At 38.2% G+C, this 19,509-nt stretch overlaps 1 protein-coding gene across 1 annotated transcript in view; it reads left to right on the top strand.

Moving 5' to 3' along the window:
- The window catches only part of LOC113154748 (potassium voltage-gated channel subfamily D member 3-like), a 52,508-nt gene that overhangs the window by 26,666 nt on the left and 6,333 nt on the right, over window positions 1–19,509 (top strand). The window contains exon 2 of the mRNA XM_026349106.1: window positions 13,797–13,959. Within this exon, the coding sequence (XP_026204891.1) occupies window positions 13,797–13,959 (163 nt within the window). The remainder of the gene's footprint in view (window positions 1–13,796; window positions 13,960–19,509) is intronic.

The raw sequence follows: 19,509 nt of genomic DNA, 5'->3' as shown, positions 1-19,509 counted from the left end.
TCAACAGAAGATGGTGAAAATCACAGGCAGGTAATCCACAAGATAATGTTTTCTTCATTCATTTACGACACGTGCATCATGTATGGCTGAGAAACATAAAAAAAAAAAAAACAGTATGTAACTAAAACAAGAAAATAAACAGTGTTTTCCAGTGGCACCGAATCCCTGCATTATCACCCTCATGGAAAATGTCAAGTCTAATTTATTCTGCGATTGCCAGGTAGCTTGGGGAAGCTTTGCTGCCTAATTTTTTAAACCTATCGCAGCTGAGCAGATGTTTGCCCAGGGAACGACGGAGTAAATACTGTTTGTTTAAAGGCCTAGTACATGGCAAGACGAGCACAAACAGATGGTAATAGTCTTGGAATTACCTGAATGTGTGCTTAAAACTGACATAATAACAAAATCCTTGTCTGGAGTGCATTTGTTCTGCCTCACATTTGAGATGGGTGATGCCTTTGTTACTGATTTAAAATGCCTGCTGCTATCACAATTGACCCCATCTGATGGTACAGGTTGGTTCATCTGTGCCATTCAAGTGCAGCATGCACTGTGTAATCCAGATTCACAAGACCTTCAGTCCGCTCTGTTAAACTTGTTTCATACTTGTATGAAAATAGATTTTGAGTTTTTTTTAATGAAGTGAATTAAAATCCAGAATTTCAGCTATAGCAGTGCTGTGATATTGTTTTTTTTTTTTTCATGTTTATATGAATTCAGTTATTCCAGGAGCACCGTTTACCAGATCAACAAGGGGAAACTACGCGCTAACAACTCAGATTCCTTCATTAGCAACGTCAGAGGACTGAAAGCCGCTGCAGTTAGGATTGAGTTAAACGATATGGATGCCTGTAGTTGTTGTGCATGTGTCTGATGACAAAGAATTTTTTCATACTTTTTAGGCAAAATCACAGCATATTGTAGCTGATTACATGTATATATTTGATAGTAATGAAAGTAAATATGATTCAGGGCGGCAGTAGCCTAGTGGGTATCCTAATTGCCTATGAACCCCAGGCTCAGAGGTTTGATTCCTGGTTCCTCCTTACTATTTGTGGAGGTGAAGTAGTAGCACCAACATGTACTGTCTGTCAGCCGTCCATTGATTCCTTTTGGGAAATTGTTGTTGAAGTATGTTATTATTTTTTTGGCTAAATTATTTTTATCATTTCCTTCTTTTAATTAAATGGAAAAAAAGTCTATCAAATCTTATTTGTGTACCACCTTTCATGCCCATTCATGCAATTTAAATTGTTTCACAGATGACTGACAAGCCTCAAAGAAAAGGTACTGAAATACTACCCACATATGCTCAACGTTGACTTTATGATGAAATTTCCGGCAACAGTTTATTTATTTTTTATTTTTTTCATGCATTTTTTACTCCTCTGGAAGCAACACAGTGATGTTTTACATTTACAAGTCTGATAAAATTATACTTTTTTCACTGCATTAGTGGACCCAAAGGCCAGGTGATTTTTTTTTTTTTTTTTTTGTTTTTTATCATCTAAGTTTATTGGCTTTTAATTTCATTGAATTCCTCTAAAACAGCATATGAAAAGATTTCGAGAAATGTTTTTTTGTTATATAAAGCTGATGCTGTTTGTGCTGTTCAAGCATGTAGTTCTCTTTTCTTTGTGTACACTTAGTTCTTCTCTCCCAATAGTTTTGTCCCTGCTGAAAAGAAAAAACAACTAAACTAACTGTAGTGTTATGATTTAATTAGATTCTATCGCTGTCTCCAGACTTTAATTAAGAAATTTTATTAAAGGTCCCCTTCTCTGTTTTGCTGATGTTTGTTTTGGTGCCTTGTGGAGTTGAACAGAGGCATCGTAAATCGTCCTGTTGATAACACTAGGTTGTTAACACTTATGTTTTATCTGGATTTAAAGGACTGTAAGCCTTTTCCTTAAATATGAACCTGTCCAAGGGTTCTTTCGGTATCTGAGCTTTGATTAGAAAAGACAATATATTCTTGGTCTGCTCACCAAGAGCTTACATGTGTACATTTTTGAGAGTTGTCTCTAAACAAAAGACGATTTGCCATCATTTGCTGTGTCTCACATTTATATTTTATAGAGCAGGAATGAAACCAAGTTATCACACTGATCAATCTTACTGCTGTTATTCTTCTTACAAGATGTCTGTTCTGTTAGTAGTGGAGTAGCACATAAACAAACATGAAATCCTAAAATACCTAAATTTGTATTTACTATTTTTGAGCAAGTCATAGATATGTACTACTCTTATTATATTTAAGGAGGATATGAGTGTTACTATAGCAACAATCCTTTCGTTTACAAAAAAGTGGCCATACTACAAATCAGAATAATAACTACAGCCTTGTGACTACAATACATTATTGTTAGATGAAGTCTTCAGAGTCTCCAGTGAAAGCTGGTGGACACTGATGCTTAGTGAAATGACATTTTTCATGGAGCACACAGAAATATAATTATCTGTTACAAATGCCATGCTTAGGTATAATTTAATTCTTAAACATTAATTTTTATATAATGAGAATTACATTGGTTATATATATGGTTAAATTAGCCATAGTATAAATGAAATGTGCATAATAGGTTACCCATGTATAAATGAAAGGTACCTAGAAATAAGAGAGCAAGAGATTTTTTCAGGGTAATGCTTTAAAAAATTAGGAGGGCATAGTCAAATTGTAACTAAAACAAGTGACACATACAGTGACGAGAAAAAGTATGTGAACCCTGTGGAATTTCATGGTTTTCTGTATTCATTTGTCATAAAATGTGATCTGATCTTTCATGTCTTTATTGAGAACAACCATAAAAAACTCACAGAAAGAAGTCGGGTTTAAGTTAAGAAAATTAGTTTAAAGGTGTGGACTAGAGCTAGTTTGACAAAAACCACTCAAAGTCAAAGACTTTAGAAATTCACCAATCTACAGTTAGACAAATAATCTACAAATGGAGACACCTTGGGACTGTGGCTAATCTACCAAGAAGTGAGCGGCCAGTGTTATTACTTTAGGCACATTATATTTGTTAATGCTCTTGACTTAGATAAAGATCAGATCACATTTAATGCAGAAAACCATGAAATTCCACATACTTATTTATCACATACTTTTTCTTGCCATAGGTTTTTAACACAATATAAAAACACAACATAAGCGTTTGATTAGTTTGCCAAATCCATAGTGAAGTATCATCATCCCACTTTGAATGAACCCTGTGCTCCAGGATACATTTGAGGCCAATTATTTCTACCTGCTGCATCACAAATACCACATCTCTCCTCTCCCATCTTCTTTCTCTTTATGTGGACTCCTGAAGTGGGATGCCACTCCTCTCGAGTGATACAACAGTAGCTCCTTTGGTCTCCTGAGCCTCTCTGGCAGCCTACTTTCTACTGTAACCTACTTAGGAAGCTTTTTAAAAAGACCCCAATAAAAGCTTTTTCATTTCTGTTCTCAGCTCACATTCTCTAATGGAACCAGATGGAGAAAAAGCTGATTGGACATAGGACATACCCCATAGAGGGATATACCATAAGTGATACCATAAGGTACATACATGGAAAAGTGCAATTGGACACACAGAAATCAAAATGCAAACAGTGATGCGTGCCAGAACTCTTGTCAGCCAACGAGAAGTCAAATGAGGTGTGAAATAAGCAGCATTTTCTGAACATTTGCTTTGTGGAAGAGTAGGATTCGGATGCTGCCTCATTTTTCCATCACCAATCAATAACAGCAACACTAATTCCAAACCTCTGCAGCAAGCCTTCGTCACGTAGAACCATCCCCATGCTCTTCTTACCCCCTGAACCAGATCTTATTGCTAAATCAGTAAGTAAGAGATACAAATGTAGTAAATTAAAATATTTTCTTTTGCAGAATTAATCGGCAAACAACTTTGTTCACATCTCACTGATTCTCCTCTAAATATTATAAATTCCTCTGGCCTAATAAACAAGAAATGTTATGGCTTTCTCTTGTCATCTTCTGTTTTGGCTCGTTGAAACAGTATCGTAATGTCCCTGGTCATGTTCACAAGCCTGTATTTTGAAGATGAAGTGTAATTAAGCAGCTGTTTTGAGTCTTTTCCAAAAAGGTGGCTATAATCCAGCAAACCACTCAGCACACTTCTTACTCACTGGTGATCAGCTGTGCCTGTTGACCATCTGTGGTCTTACTCTCTAATGGATGCATACTTCCCCAAAAACAATCAACACATAAAGACTTGGGCATGTTTTTAGCTACTCTAGTGGCATGGTTAAAGGGATAAACGTGTCGGTCTGTTGGTCGATTCATCACTTTAGTGCTGAATATCTCAACAGCTATTGGGTGAACTGCTAAAACATATGGTACAGATAACAGTGGTGTTCGTAGGATGCATCCTAATTACGTTAGTAGTCCCCTGTTTCTCCCTCTAGCACCACCAGCAGGTTGGCGTTTTTGTTTTTGTAATGTCCCAGTAACTGTTTGAAACAGACATTCACGTCCCCATCGCAGTGAATATAAACCTGTATTATTTCTTTGTGTCCAGTATTTTCATTTATGACATTCTCATTGGCTTCATGTGCACGTTGTGTATTAGTGCTAATTAGGGAATGTTTGTGTAATAAGAGCTTAATTAGAGCTTGACTGTGTGAAAGGAGTAGCAGAGCAGAAGTGACATGAGCCCCCACCCTGACTCTGATTGGTTCAAAGGGCCAATTCAAAATCTTCAGAGGGGAATATCTCTGTGCTACTGCCACACACTGTATCTTATTGCGGAAGATGACTGCTGTTTTGTAAATTTGTTCAGTATAAATGTCTCTGGCTGACATTAGGTTTCCCCCAGAAACCAATTGCTAAATGCAAAATGCATCTATTTCAGAGTCATTTGTTGGACAGGAGTGTGGCAACGTTATATCCAGCCGATATGTGAATTCAGTGTGGTTCCTGCACACACTTGTCAGTGCGGAGTTTGTTATTGCTGAGGTGATGGAGCACAATCACAGAATTACCAGATTGGCCCATTAGGGAGAGAATGACAGGACAGTACTTCCTGATTATTAATTTTCACATTTTCACGTCCTCGCCACACATACAACATAGGAGGCAAGTTCCCCAGATCTACCGCTAATTGTGTAGCGTTCCATCATGTCATGGCGGAGGCAATTCGAGTACCATTGATCAAGAGCTAGAGTTTCTTCTGCTGGATACGCCCCTGGCTATAGACATTAAAGCCAGGAGGAAGATGAGCAGAATTCAAACAGATGATAGATTAATTGGGTATAGTTTGAATTGTTGGCTGCAATTATGACGCCTTCAGTTCGGTATTAGACTCACCAGATGTCACATGTATTGGAAAGTTCCCAGTGAAAGTCGTTTGGAACGTGAAGTTCATAGCAGCTCGGCACTCGCACATTAAAAAGGAGAAAAGGTGACCTGTGTGTATGCACCGTATGCAAGAATGATCATCGGGAACCAGATTTTAGAAATGAATGAAAAAGGAGATTACTAACAATGGTTCATCAGGCAGTGAAAGGATTTGAAGTGTTTGCACTCAAATACATTCGCCCCAAAGAGTCTGTTTAAATCATGGGTCTTTTAAAACATGGACACACGGTCGCTTTTTTACCACGTGTTTCATCATTTTAAATCATTCCAAACATGCAAAAATGTTAATTATTCAGCCCTCGTTAGACTGTCGTTGCCATTGCCATTCCTCTTTTCATCATGAGGAGAGATGTGGTTTATAACTAAGCCTATTGAACCCAGCTGTATTTTATAGCTCTGTTTATAATTGATTCTGGCAATAAACTGTTAATGTCTGCATCCATTGAAATGTCAGGTTTATCAGGCTTTATGTTGTTTCACCGTAGTCTTTTTAGCACAATAAAAAGAAAATCAATACATTAATGTTCTCTTGCTCAGCACTGACACGCAAATGTTCCTAACTCTTCTGCTGCCCTCGCACCCCTCAAACTCGCAAACACAGCTACGTCTCTGCAGCACAGTGAAGCAAAAAAGACAAATATGAATTTCCTGTCGCATCCCCAGGACTCACTGCTTCATTACTTCTGATGATTGTGTAGCTGAAATTGTCAATGAAACTTGTCTGACAGCACAGAGAGTAAGAGGCAGCAGCCTGCACGGCCTTGACAAACAGACACAAAGCAGAGAGCAGTGATTCAGAATGATGATCTCTGAAGGTGAAGGTATGCAGTACATGCAGTATCTAGTTTTTTTGTTTGTTTTTTTTTTCTTAATTTTTTCTTTCAATGCCTTGCTTGCTTGTTGTTGCTGATAGTAGCTGCACACATTTCTTTGAGGAATGCCACATGTTGATGAGGCAGTGCACATATTGTAGGACGTCTACACACCAAGGCTTTTCAGTCGCACCTTCAAGGCTGCATTTGAAATCTTTCTTCTTTTTTTTTTATACATCCTGTGTTAGCAGTTGTGTAAAGGGCTTTTGGTGCTGCCAAATCACTGGTGACCCACATGTAGTCAATACTGTGACAAACGGAGTAATACAGCTGCTGCTGCTGCTGCTGCTGAGCGACTAATGTACAGCTCTCACTGCTCCTCCTGTGCAGACACAGTGTTTTGCCCCAATTGTGGGCAACTTTCATTCACAAAAATTGTCTCCCAGGAGTAAAAACTAAACAGTACACCACTCCAACTCCCGCCGCTGGTAATCAGCAGATGAACTCACAGCAAATTTAGCAGTGGAAGCAGTTGTGTTGGAGAGCATGCGAAGATGAGAAAGCGTTACTTCAGCTGTCAGTGCGGCTTAATCACAGAGCTGAACGGTGACAGAAATAAAGTAGGAACAGTGAAATACAGCATTAAGTAAGATGCCAAAAATATTTTCACAGGCAACCAAGAGGCAGGTTAACATTAAACTGAGCAATGATCAACGTTATGCTCAAATGCCTGTAACTGTTGCACAAAGTAGAGAACACCTAATGTACTGTTTTTTTTTTTGTTTTGTTTTTTTTGTAATTATCCAGATGTTGGTCTCATATCATCCTTTAGCCAGCAGTGGACCTACTTTAATTATGCTTTTGTATAAACTCTGTTGTTAGTGTTATTTTTTTCAGCCCTCTGGGGCAGCTTGGTTAAGTGGCAGCAGGTCACACGAACTAATATCTTGCATCCTTCACGTGCCACGTGTGTAATAACAGACATCAGATAGCTTCTTTTCCTCTTGTTTAATCCCAGTCCACCTGCTTTCATTCATCCCTCTTTTTCCCGTTGTTATCACTCACTCTCCTGCTTCCCTGGAGTAGAAAAACAGAAAGGTGAGACTGTGTGGGAATATCAATACAGCAGGTTGTGTACCCTTGCAGCCCCCCTAGATGGATGGTAAGGTCAGTTATTTCTCACTTTCACTTTCTCAAGGTCTAGCAGAGCAGATTGTCTTCTGTGTTGGCTCTTCAGTGATGGGAAGAAAAGAGGGGATCATAAATGTGCGAAAGAGAGCAAACAAGACAGCGGCGGTGCTGCAGTGAGGTGGACGACCTGTGAACGCTGATTTACTTCTAGTGGAAGTGTATGAAGTGATTTCTAAAAGCATCCAATCGTATATTAGAGAAAAGCTTCTCGGTGACACACAAGTGTAATTTACCATGCTTGTATTCAATGTTTTAACCTCCAACGTCGTTTGGTTGTTGTCATGTTTACAGTGTTTCTGATCATCTGGCTGCTTCCTCTGTTTACAGTGCAGCCAAACGAACTCAGTATATTCTAATAAAAAGGGGCCGTCACACAATTGGCCTTTCTCCATCATGTCATTAACAACTGTGATCTGATTTTATGCTGTAGTATTTAAAAGTGATCCATTGATTTTTTTTTATAACAATAACAGCCAGCGGGTGATTCACCTTTTAAGGTGAGACAGCACTTATTTAAAACAGCTTTGATATGATGTAAAGAGAGATAAGTAAATGATGAAGCTAAATATCAATGAGGCAAAATCACAAACAGCAATGCCAGATTTAAATAAAGCGTTGTTTCCTGTGTACCAAGCGATCTGGATCCAGCACAGAGAAAGTTTGGTGAGAATCTTAAGGAGTAAAGTGCAAATGAAAGAGTGCAAAAAGAGATGCTAATTCCTCCAACCCAACCCAACCAAGCAAAGTAAAGCTCAAAGACACAGTCAGTATTTACAAGGGACAAGATAAACACTGCCTGGAATTATTGTATTGATCCTGATGTCTAATCACAATTGTTTTTTTTCACTCAGCACAAGCTTTGTTTTTTTTTTTTTGTTTTTTTTTTGCTTATTGCTTTTAGCTTTTTCTTTGGGGGTTTTGTTCAAGTGCCTGACAAAGTCGACTGACATTCTCCACCCTGTGCACTTGTATCTGAAAATGGGGAATTATCCATTCTAGCAGCGTATTGTTAGAGCTACTCAGATTCGAGGCAGATTATGTAAACATCATGCAAAGAGATCTCCTATTAACCTGCGCTGTCACACAGCAGGTATGTGCTTGTGACAAAAAGCAATGAGGATTCTGCAGCTTAGCAAATATTAAAGAGATTAATTTTTTTTTTTGTTAATCCACTAAAGACATGAAACAATCGTGCATTACTTTAAATCATTCATGGAACTCTGCCATGATTCATTGTTTTTTGGTGTTTGGTACTTTATTCTATGATTTAAAAAGTGGTTGCTCTTGTGGTAACTGTTTTTAATGTTCACCATATGTTTCTATTTTTTTATCACAGCTGTACAAACTTTGACTTGGTTTCACTCTGCTGCTTTCAATTCGGCCTCCCTTAAGCACAAATCGCTCAGCCAGATTGATTGCTTTGCTTTCGTAGTGCCTTTTTGATGCAGCACGTTCGAACCAGTTGTTTAGTTTTTTTTTTTATTTGATGCCCATTACAGATCCAACGGGGAACATGCTGTTCTACCCTGTGTTGTGGACGCAACAGCAGAGGTTATTTAAATGAGGAGCAAAACAAGTAAGAGATTGTAAATGATAAACTACGTTGCTGAATAAATTAGTTCTTAATTGATTTTCTTTTTTCGCCCGTGAGAGTTTGTGTATTCAACTGTGGCAGAAAAAGCAAAGCAACGTAGGCAGGTAGGAGAGAGAAATAAGAGAAATAGTCCCACTGCAGGGTCTATCATGTCATGGTAGCATTCTGTATGAGCACCACTATATTATTTTGTTAGTCTAACAGCTTGTTCTGCCATCGTGGAAAATCATTTCCACTATATTTGCGTATTTGGAAGATGAGCACTTTCCTGACCTGCAGCATTTTGCATTATTTATACAGAAATATTTATATTTCTGATTCCAACTGTCAAAAGCTTTTCAGATGGGACGTTTCTAACTGTTGACTTTTCACACTGCAGATGACTTTTCTCTTTTTTTTTTCTTCCCCCCCAGTGCTGTGTGACACGGATGCAATTTTGATTATGCAAACTACACCCCACCCATGGGAGTAGCAGAAATGCCTCCCAGAATGACAAAATACTTATGTACTATTGCAGTTGTAGCCATGACATATCAGTTATAACAATATGGAAACAAAAGTATACGCATTTGAAAAGTGTAGGCAGCAGATGAGGAATGTTTGCTTCTTGGTGATACAGGGAATCTATACAGATGGTTTCATTTATTGCTGCTCGTAATAAATCTTCATTGCACACATTCTTTTGGAGATTGTCTATGTGCAAGGTCTTGGATCAAGGATTGCAACTATTTTAGACAAAAGATGGAGCACATAGATTTTAGGAATTTAGTTTCATCCTTCTGTATATTGCACCTGAATTGTTGTTTTTGTTTTGCTTTTTTTATACATACATATCATCCCAGTCACTAAAATTATATTAATAATATTGTGTTTCGCAGCACTAGCAGCACTAGCAATTTCACTGATGTTCTCTTTATTTTAGTCAACTAGCATTAATGTATTTTACACTTAAACATTGTACGTTGTTGGTGTCAGTTATAGTGTTGGTAGTTGTAGTAGGTGTAGCACTCCAGGAACGTTTTGTGTCCCCAAAACACAGTATGGTATTTTACATGAGAGTTACCACAGGTGCAGTAAATGTATATTTCTTCATGGTGATTGCATGGTAAAGAACAAGAAATACCACGTTAATGGCACAAAGTCATTCACTGTACCACAAATGTTTTTTTTATACTTTCTGTAGTTAGTTATTAGAGACATGTCTGATAACCGGAACTCATCAGTCACCTCTTACATCAAACTGTGAGACTTGGCCTACGAACATCTGGGGCTTATGTAAGATGTTGTTCATTAACAGCCACTAACAATAACAACAATGGTATATCATTTTTCTACAGCTGCTCTAGTCTAGACCCACATAAAGCAGGCGACTTGGTGTCATTTTGAGAGCAGCTTTCCAGTTCTGGTTTCCCTAATACCCTGCTGAGTCAGAGTGACTTTATTTATTGATTAAATTACTGTTACTTTTCCACCATCTGAAGTACTGATTATTAAAAACATTTACATTTTATAATGAGAGAAAGGGGTTGGTCACAGCAGGCGTTGGCTCCAGAATGAAGAGAGGTCGACCTCCGTCCGCGCCCACATCAAAGTCGAAATAACTAACTATTCATTAGTTGTGTTTTTCCGTCCATCTCCTTTAAACATGACACCCTGTTGTGAACTAACGCACAGCAAAGAGCAGTGTTCTGAATATTCCAGTACATACAAATTGTAATGATGCTGGATACATCATAGTGAGTATGAAGTGCCAAACATTATTACAACAAAGCAGTCACAGCCAGCAGAATGTCATCTCTCATCAGCTGACAGACAGAGAGCGGAGCAAACTGTGAAATCATTTGTCTGATTTGTCTGGCAGCCAGGGGCAGGACTCGGCAACAATAACAACAAGCCCCGTGGTCAAATTTCCATTACTTGTTAATAAACCTTCATATTTCTGTCTCTCTACCTTCTGTTCTTGCGGTGCACATCAGCCAGCCTGCCAGAAGTGCTGAAACAATATGAAAAAACTTTTACAAAGTGAGAAAAAAGAGTTGCGTTCAGTTTGGTGAACAGAGAGAAACAAGAATACCTTATTCCTACTTTCATCTATAATAAATGAGATCCATCATAATTGGCCGTTTGAAGGAAATAAAATATTTATTTTTAACATTAACATTACTATAACATTTATGTAAAGAGATGACGGAGACTAACAAACGCTCTCCACCAACTATCGGGAAAAGTTTGCAGGAATAGTGTGAGTTTGATCAAACCAGGACAAAACTGCTACTATTTCATTACACTGCAGTGGCAAACAGAACCAATAAATAAAACACAGTGGATGTCCCAGATGTGAAGGTATTTCTAACATAATCTGTGAACCCCTCAAAATAGTCATTGGTATGCAGCTTGTGAGTTGGGCTTCATCAGTGTGACCGTTTTAAGTAAAACCCCATTTCCAGAAAAGTTGGGACACTGTGTAAAATGCAAATAGAAGTGGATTGCAATGATTTGCAGATCATTTAAAAGCGATTGGAAAAACTTCAAAGATAACATATCGAATGCTAATTTTGAATTTGATGCCAGCCACACATTTCAGAAAATTTTATTTACCCATGTGTTGCATCACCTTTTCTTTTAACAACGTTCGTGGCGTATATGGAGTTGAGAGAAAGCTGCTGTGCTTTATACATATGTCATTTTTCTTTTGCGTTGCAGAGTTTCAGCTTGGATTCGTGGACAAACTATAATGTTAGAGGAGGTTTTTCTGAGCCCATGCAGTGATTCCCTCTGTACTCATGTAGTTCCATTTAGCTTTATCCCTTGCATACAGAGATTTCTCTGGATTCTCAGAATATTTTAATAATCTACCATAAATAATTAAATTCTTAACACTTATACACTAAAAACTGTTATTCTTTAGTTGTTGTCTTGTCATTGTCTACTCTTATGTAACTTACTTGTATTTGCGTCATTAATTTTGGTCAGGGTCATCTGTGCTATTTTCTACTGTGAAACTTACCTTTTCTCTATTTTTTTTTTATTTTATTTTGTTCAAAAGAGAGAGGATTTAAGCAACATCTTGTTCCCTCGCTCATATATTTATTCAGGCAGAGCAGAAGGCTGGGCTTGTAATAATCCTCTTGTGCTTCAGTTTGTGGGTAGAAAGCAGGAGGTAGGTAAGTCTAGTGATTATAGCACTTTTCATCATGGAGAATAGGAGCTCTGGGCCAAAAAAAAAAACAACAGTGAGAAAAGTGGTAAGCCAGCACCCACCCACATGTGAGCAGAGAGCAGCCCTCAAGAGGCCCAGTGGTCAACAGTGCATAGGGCTTACCTGTCAAGAGTCTTGTGTCGAGAACGCAGTGGAGAGGAAACGCAGACGAGCAAAAGAGGCCAAACAGCAAGAGAAGAAAGACAAGGGGGTCTTTGACAAGTGCAAGTGTTTTAGTGAAACTTTAAGGATCAACATCTAACTCCTGTGTGTGTGTGTGTTTTTTTTTTTTAAGTGGCTCTTGAGTAAATTGGTCAGACGACTTTAGTCATACAGTATGCAGAACATGTACTGGTCTCTTTGATGAAAGAGCTTCTCTGCTGCTTGTTGTCTCACCACTGGGTTTTCTAATTACGGTTGTCCTCACAAACCAGTATATCACGCACCAGCAAACATGGCTTCCTGTTGGTTCACGTCACACTACATAAATCTGATGTTAGCAGCCTCTTGTGTTGACTGTTCCTGTGGCTTCTCCTACTTGTGTACAAGTCTGGACTGAATTTGTTTCAATGCACCATTAGGTCCCACAGCTTTGACCGGAGAGTCACACCTTGTGTTTTTTTTTTTCCTGGCTCTAGATTCCATCATGTATACCCTGTCTGAACTGAATAGATAACAATGGTCCTATCTCTGCACTTCTGTCCAACTGTTACAGCAGCCATTCACCTGTGTAATCGAATTATCCAGTGCCCAAAGGATTTAAAGTAGGGAACAAAGAAAGAAAAGCAGCAAAAGCTGCTTCTGCGTCATTTATCACAGCCTGGTTTATTCTTTCACCATCACTAGAGACACTTAATAGTTGAAACTGGACTAAATGTTTTATGGTAACCATGGATGTCTATGAGAGCATTTCAGCATCTTTCAGCTCATTGTTTTTGTTTCACAGCCAGCAACTGTACTGTTTGGGTTCATTGTACCTACTCTTAGAACGCAGACAGGTAAAAAACACCTATGTTACCTGCCCAGCACCAAACATCGGACAAATGAGCTGCTGAGGAGCCAGCAGTTTCAAATGTGTGGTTATGTTGCTTATCTTCCGAATGTGTTAATAACAAGTTCTTAAGCAAACTACACTCACAGGTGTTGTGGGATTGACTTTCAAATTATTATTTTAATTATTAAAATCAACATTGCTTTCAGCCATAACTGAATTAAGTTCAGGGAAATGTTTTAAGTCCAATGGTAGATACAGTACTGTATGACTATAGTGGCTAATAAAACTAGATAAATTGATCACATCCTGTGTCATTTTGCCAATTAAATGTTTATACATTATACAGCTTTATTGGTAACACAATAACATGAGACTGAATTATTCCAGCAGTTCTCAGACACATATTGTTACTGCTACTGTTTTTATTCTTTATTTTTGGGTCCCTCTGATGAGTGGCAGCCAGTGTAAAATTAATGCTTTATTAACAATAGCAGAGGCCCCACAGTGTCAAGTGTACTAAAAAAAGAAATCTATCCTGTCATTTTCTGATATGCCAGCTCTTCTACCACCTAAGCTACAAGATTATGTACCGTTTATCTAAACGCTTTGTAACATCTTCTCAACTATCTCATCTGTAGATACGGCGACATGGTACCAAAGACTATTGCTGGGAAGATCTTTGGCTCCATCTGTTCCCTGAGCGGCGTGCTTGTGATCGCTCTACCCGTCCCCGTCATCGTCTCAAACTTCAGCCGCATCTACCACCAGAACCAGAGAGCGGACAAACGACGCGCCCAGAAGGTAAAAGTCTAAGTCTTTAGCTGTAGGGTTATGGGCGGGTCAAGTCCGTGTTTGTGTTTGAGTGTGTGCACAAACATTACGTGATCATTAGGACTGCACACTGATTTTATTTTTTTTTTTTTTAAGCCACAGTAGCTCCACATTATTAGATATTATTGAGTTAATGAGAATTAATGGGAGGTTGAAGTGGTGAGTAAAACATCACGTAGGTGGATACTAATAGTTCTGCCTAGAATAAACCTTTTGAAGGTCTTTTTTATATTCACATCATTAAAATAATAGGAGCGGGGTAAAAGATCTTTGTGACAGATGGGTTTCTTTTACAGAAAGTACAGAGGACACATTTTAACAAATTTTGAAAAGGTGATGGTGAAAGGCATTGACCCCAATTAGGAATTATACGTCTGCTTTGCAAATCACTGTCCTTCAAACCAAATCGTCTCACATTTTTAACACACTCTCAGGAAATCTGTTGCCCTTCAGACCCACATTATTCAAGTGTGCACACACACTCCCTATCCCTCTGTCTTTATCACAGAAACGCACTTTTGATCCAAGTACTAAATGTTGGCCATCCACTGACTACACTCACCCAGTGGACTTGACCTTTCTGCAGGCTGGATAAGAGCGCTATTAAGCTAGAGAGCAGCCGCTGATAGCTAATTGAGTAGGGGAAAAGTCTGGTTTGAATCCATACTGATGTAAGAATCCAAGGTGGTTTTCCCATTAATGTGTTTGTTTGAATCCACAGTAGTGATGGATTTAAAAAAGCTTGTGTGTTTCAGAGCTTTGATAAACAGAAAAAAAGACTCTTTTCATGTCAAAGTGAAAACACAGCTCAACTTAATTACAAATATAAAACAGGCAATAAGTGATAGAATAAATACATCCAACGCTTCAAGTTATTATGCAGTGTATTGAGACCCCTTTTTACTGTTTCCAGTTTTGTCATGTTGCAGCCTGATACTACAGTACATGTGCATGCGTGCGTGACTCTTTGGGCAAACCCACCCCATTAAAAACAGTGAAGTGAAATGTTTGGATACACAACCCACAACTAATGAAGAACTAATTGACTAACATTGAGCTGTTAAATGAAAATTTATTGCAGCTTCTCTGCAGCTTTTACAGGTAAGACATTAAGGAAGGAGTCATGAACAAAATTGATGCAATACATTTTGGAAAGTGATACTGATATAAGAGTAGTAGCTAGTTGTAGATTATAAAGATAGATCATAAAATAGGACATTATAGATTAAACCCATTAACAGAAAGGCAACACATTTAAACGTATTTATGTATGTTGTAGTGTGTAGTAGTTATTTTTTTCTGTACCCGTCTGTGTAATTAAATATTCTTACCGGACATTTATTTGTTAAATATTGTTAAATACCCACAACTACGGAGGCTGTGAAGTCACCAAAACGTTTACTCTGCACAGTTCAGCTATTTTTATTTAACAGAGCACAGAAATCCCACCCCCATATCTATATGTGCCCTTTGTTTTTTTAGCTATACTATGAGTTTGCGACTAGATGAAGGAAAAGAGACAAACAAGAAGCTCATTTTTAGGTTGTTCTCCCTACTAATACCACATTTGTCCTGGCCTTCCCTTCCTCTACGGATCTCATTTGTCTTCATTCTTCCTGAACAACAGGCTGCTCCAGGGCCCCATTACAATTATGTAGTCATCTGGGATTTGACTTTACAATAAGGTCCTCTCATGTACCTATCGCAGCTTCACAGTCAGAAAATAGAAAGTACAGAATCTAAATTGGATTTAATGATAGTCGTTCGGTACTAACTACTTTAGTGTGTGTGTAAGTCTAAGTGTAGCGTGCAGTGGCTCCTCTTCATGTTCAGTCACCCACAGAGGCTGTAACTAGCCAGAGACACAACCTCTAAAGACTAATATGCCTAATTCCTCGATAAGTTAAAAGAAAACTTCTGCTAAAGAAGCCAAGCTGAAGTCTTCTTTTTTTATTCGTGCACAAATCACCAGTGCAGCAGTGTAGCCTCCATCAGGGTGTCGGTGAGTGTCGAAGCAGTAAATGGACTGAGGTCACACCGGTAATGGGACAGCAAAGTCAAGTGGAGCCACACAGAGATGGCAGGTTGTCGAAAAAAGAAAGAAAAAAGATGAAGAAAGACCCAAGCCCAGAGACGTGAGGGCAAAACAAGATGACAAGCGCAAGAGAGGAAAGGAGAGGAGAGACGAAACGAAGAGGACAAATAAAAAAAAAAAGAGAAAGCAAGGGAAGAGAAGAAAGGAGAGAGTCTGATTAGTGCAAAAGAAAAAGGTCTGAGTGGAGTAGTTTCAAGGCTCACATGTCTTGGAGGTGAACATTTCATGCCTCTTTCCTGGACCGCTGCAGTCTGTCCGACTGTGGGTGGTGATGTTGGAGTGCGTAAGGTTGATTTGCTCGGTCAACCAAGATGAGAGATGGGGGAAGAAGAAAAAAAAAAATCATCATGTGAATACATCATCACCAGGCTTTGGGCAGAGTGTGGAAGGCCCATTAGGAATGACAGTGAACCAACCTTACATTGAGCGTAATTTAGCTCTAAGGTCTTCTTTAGGAGGCTTTTACTTTGACATTCAAGATCTGTGAATTCCTGTAACAGAGAGACTGATTTTAAACTAAGAACCAACACTGAATTCGTGACAAGCAAACAAAAATAAAGACGTGAAAAAAGAACTCCCACACACTGTCTTGCTCAAGATATATTGTCTACAGTGTTAATTGACAACATTTCTGTCCCTTGGGCATTCGTCAAAGGGATTTTAAACAAGAAAAAATAATCATTTTAAAGTTTCTACAAACGTTTCCAAAGGTGGAACTGATCAATTATATTAAAAATTATATCCATGCATACTTGTATAATGGCTGCTTTATTACAATTAAGAGAAGTGACAAGATTGTATCAGGAAAATTACCTTAATTACCTTAGTTTTCAACTTGTCTTTACAAAAAAAAATCTTGCTAATCATAAAAGTTTTTATTAATGAATGCATTTTGACAGGTTGAGCTAATTATGAAATACTGATAAGTATAACTACGCTACAGTACAAGTTTATTGATAATGATTACAAATCAGGAAACAACATGATTGAATAAGCAAGTGTTAGGCCAAATCACACAAATCACCAGAGAAAGTTCAGACAGTGACCCTACACTCTGCAAGGCTCTGATCCAGAAATAAGAAAAAAACTCATGTTGACATGTGTAACTGTGCCAGTAAAGATTCAGTAGTGAAACAAAGTTTATAGTTAATTATCCAGTATCATTGTTTGTTTAATACAGTTTCTGTTTGCAGCTGCATTTCACAACCAGCTTTTCCAATGAGCCCTTTATGGAAAAATGTCACACAAATGTATTGAAACCTCAAACGTCTGATTGTGAGTCAGTGGATGCTGATGCGTCTTAAAATAAGGACAGAAATCAACATGCACATACATATTGTATTGTCGAACCCTGATCCTTCTGCGAGACCCACCATTGTGACTTAAAACTCAGGCAGACCCTGAGCTTAATCAAATTCGATTGGTCGCTCCTAGACTTGAGAAAAGGCCAAAACCTAATCAGATCACAACGTTAGTTAGAGTGGAGGTTTTCAAGATAAGCATTTGGGCTCAACAGACCATCAAAGAGACTGGATGTGCATCGGAACATCAGTGCAACCGATTGTGGTGCAGCTAAACTTACTGAAGGATCAGAGTTACGTAGTCTCTCATATTTTTCCTTCCTTGTGTCAAATTGAACCTTTGATCAACAAGAAAAGCAGACATCATAAGACGGCGCTTTCACTTTCAAATTCATTCACTCTTTAACTGAAGCTGTGAAGAAAGGCGCCGTCAACAGCTCTGTTTTTTTTTTTTTTAAGCTCGCCCTTCATTGCATATACTACACACACACACACACACAATCATTATTATTACATCTCAGTCTCTAGCATTCCTCACACCTTCAGAGGTATCTACAGTCTGACAGACACTTTCTGGAGCATTCAAACCAAATCAATTACTTTTGATTCACTTCTGGGGAAGCAGATATTGCTGCCTCGTGTTTCTTAAATGCATTTATGGGGGAGAGAGCGAGCAGGACAAGGTTAAAGAAAACTCTCACCCTGTGTGTCCAGAAGAACTTGAGGTAGTGTTATATAGTGTAGAGTCATCATAATATCCTCTTCATTTTAAGGAATTCCCAATACAGTTTCTCTCTCATTTCCTGTATCTGTCCATCTCCCCTCCTCTGTTCTCATATCTATTGTTAAATGTGATAAATCCCACAATCTTTCTGCTTCTAAAATAGGTGTAGTGCACTGTTCATTTTATTACCAATCCTTTAAATGATGGAATATACTATTAGCTTTGACATTAGCACATTTTATATTCAACATACAGATGCAAGTTGAGCTCAGAATCTCATTAGTGGCGTGTTTCAGCCACTGACAGATGTCATCAGCACGTGGATTTACATCTGCATTGGGATTTTTTTGTTTGGTTTGTTTGTTTTTGTGATTATATTTGTCTGCTAAGTTGTGGTTTAGGTGGAATCTGCAGCCGCGTCCCACTTTGAAAGAATCAATTTCAAATGTTTTAGACAGAGATCCTGCAACTTGCTGCAAACATTGCAGTTTCAAAGATAGTTTTCATTCTTTATTTGGATCCTCATTAGTTTGAGTTTACTGATCTCCCCAGGGGCTACACAAAATGATAAAACTAAACAGCAAATTTAAATAAACCAAAGTAATAGTTTAAAGGGAGGCAGAACCAACCAAATGGAAGCATCGTAAAATAGGTGAATAAAATAAGTTTTGATTTGTGCTATAATGAATGTCCAAACATTTCTGGACACCCCATCTTCATTAGGGCTGCAACTATCAAAGTATGTTTAAAGATTGATTAATCCAGCAGTTATTTACTTTATAATGAATTAGTTCATAAAGTGCAAAACAGTTTCAAGGTGACCTATTGTAACAGCTTGTTAAGTGTCCAGTCTCCTCACCAATGAAAAGAAAAACCAAAAATGCTCAGATTGTAAAATCTAAAACAACGAGAATGTTTCTTTTTGCTTTAGAAGTCCAATTACCATTACTGATAATAATAACACTACCAGATAACTTCACCTGGACGAATCTTCAACGGCAAATCAGTTAATCTGCTAATTCTTTCAGCTTTAATCCTTATAGTCCATGTGTGCTTTGAATCTCAATAGCGGGCTGCACCGGCACCCTGTCTTCAACCCTGTCAACACCTTTGGGAGAAATTAAAATGCAAATCGAAAGTTGGAGAATATGGTTTCATGCTCTCATGGTTTGAATATCTGCCAAAACATAGTTGTACCCATGTATGACTCCTGAAATGTTCAGCAGTCACAGTGCATGCCGTCTGTTGATCAAAGTAAGAAGCAGCAACATTGGAGTATATATAATTCAGTTCTTATAAGGAACGAAAGAAATGTGAATTTGTAAAAGCAGGAAAATAGTGACTGTGAAGATTACTACAGAGCTTATGTGATGAGTTGGCAGATTCTCACCATTAAATAA

Source organism: Anabas testudineus, chromosome 5 (assembly GCF_900324465.2).
Source record: "Anabas testudineus chromosome 5, fAnaTes1.2, whole genome shotgun sequence".
In the NCBI taxonomy this organism is placed as follows: domain Eukaryota; kingdom Metazoa; phylum Chordata; class Actinopteri; order Anabantiformes; family Anabantidae; genus Anabas; species Anabas testudineus.
This window is presented reverse-complemented; position numbering and strand designations above follow the sequence as displayed.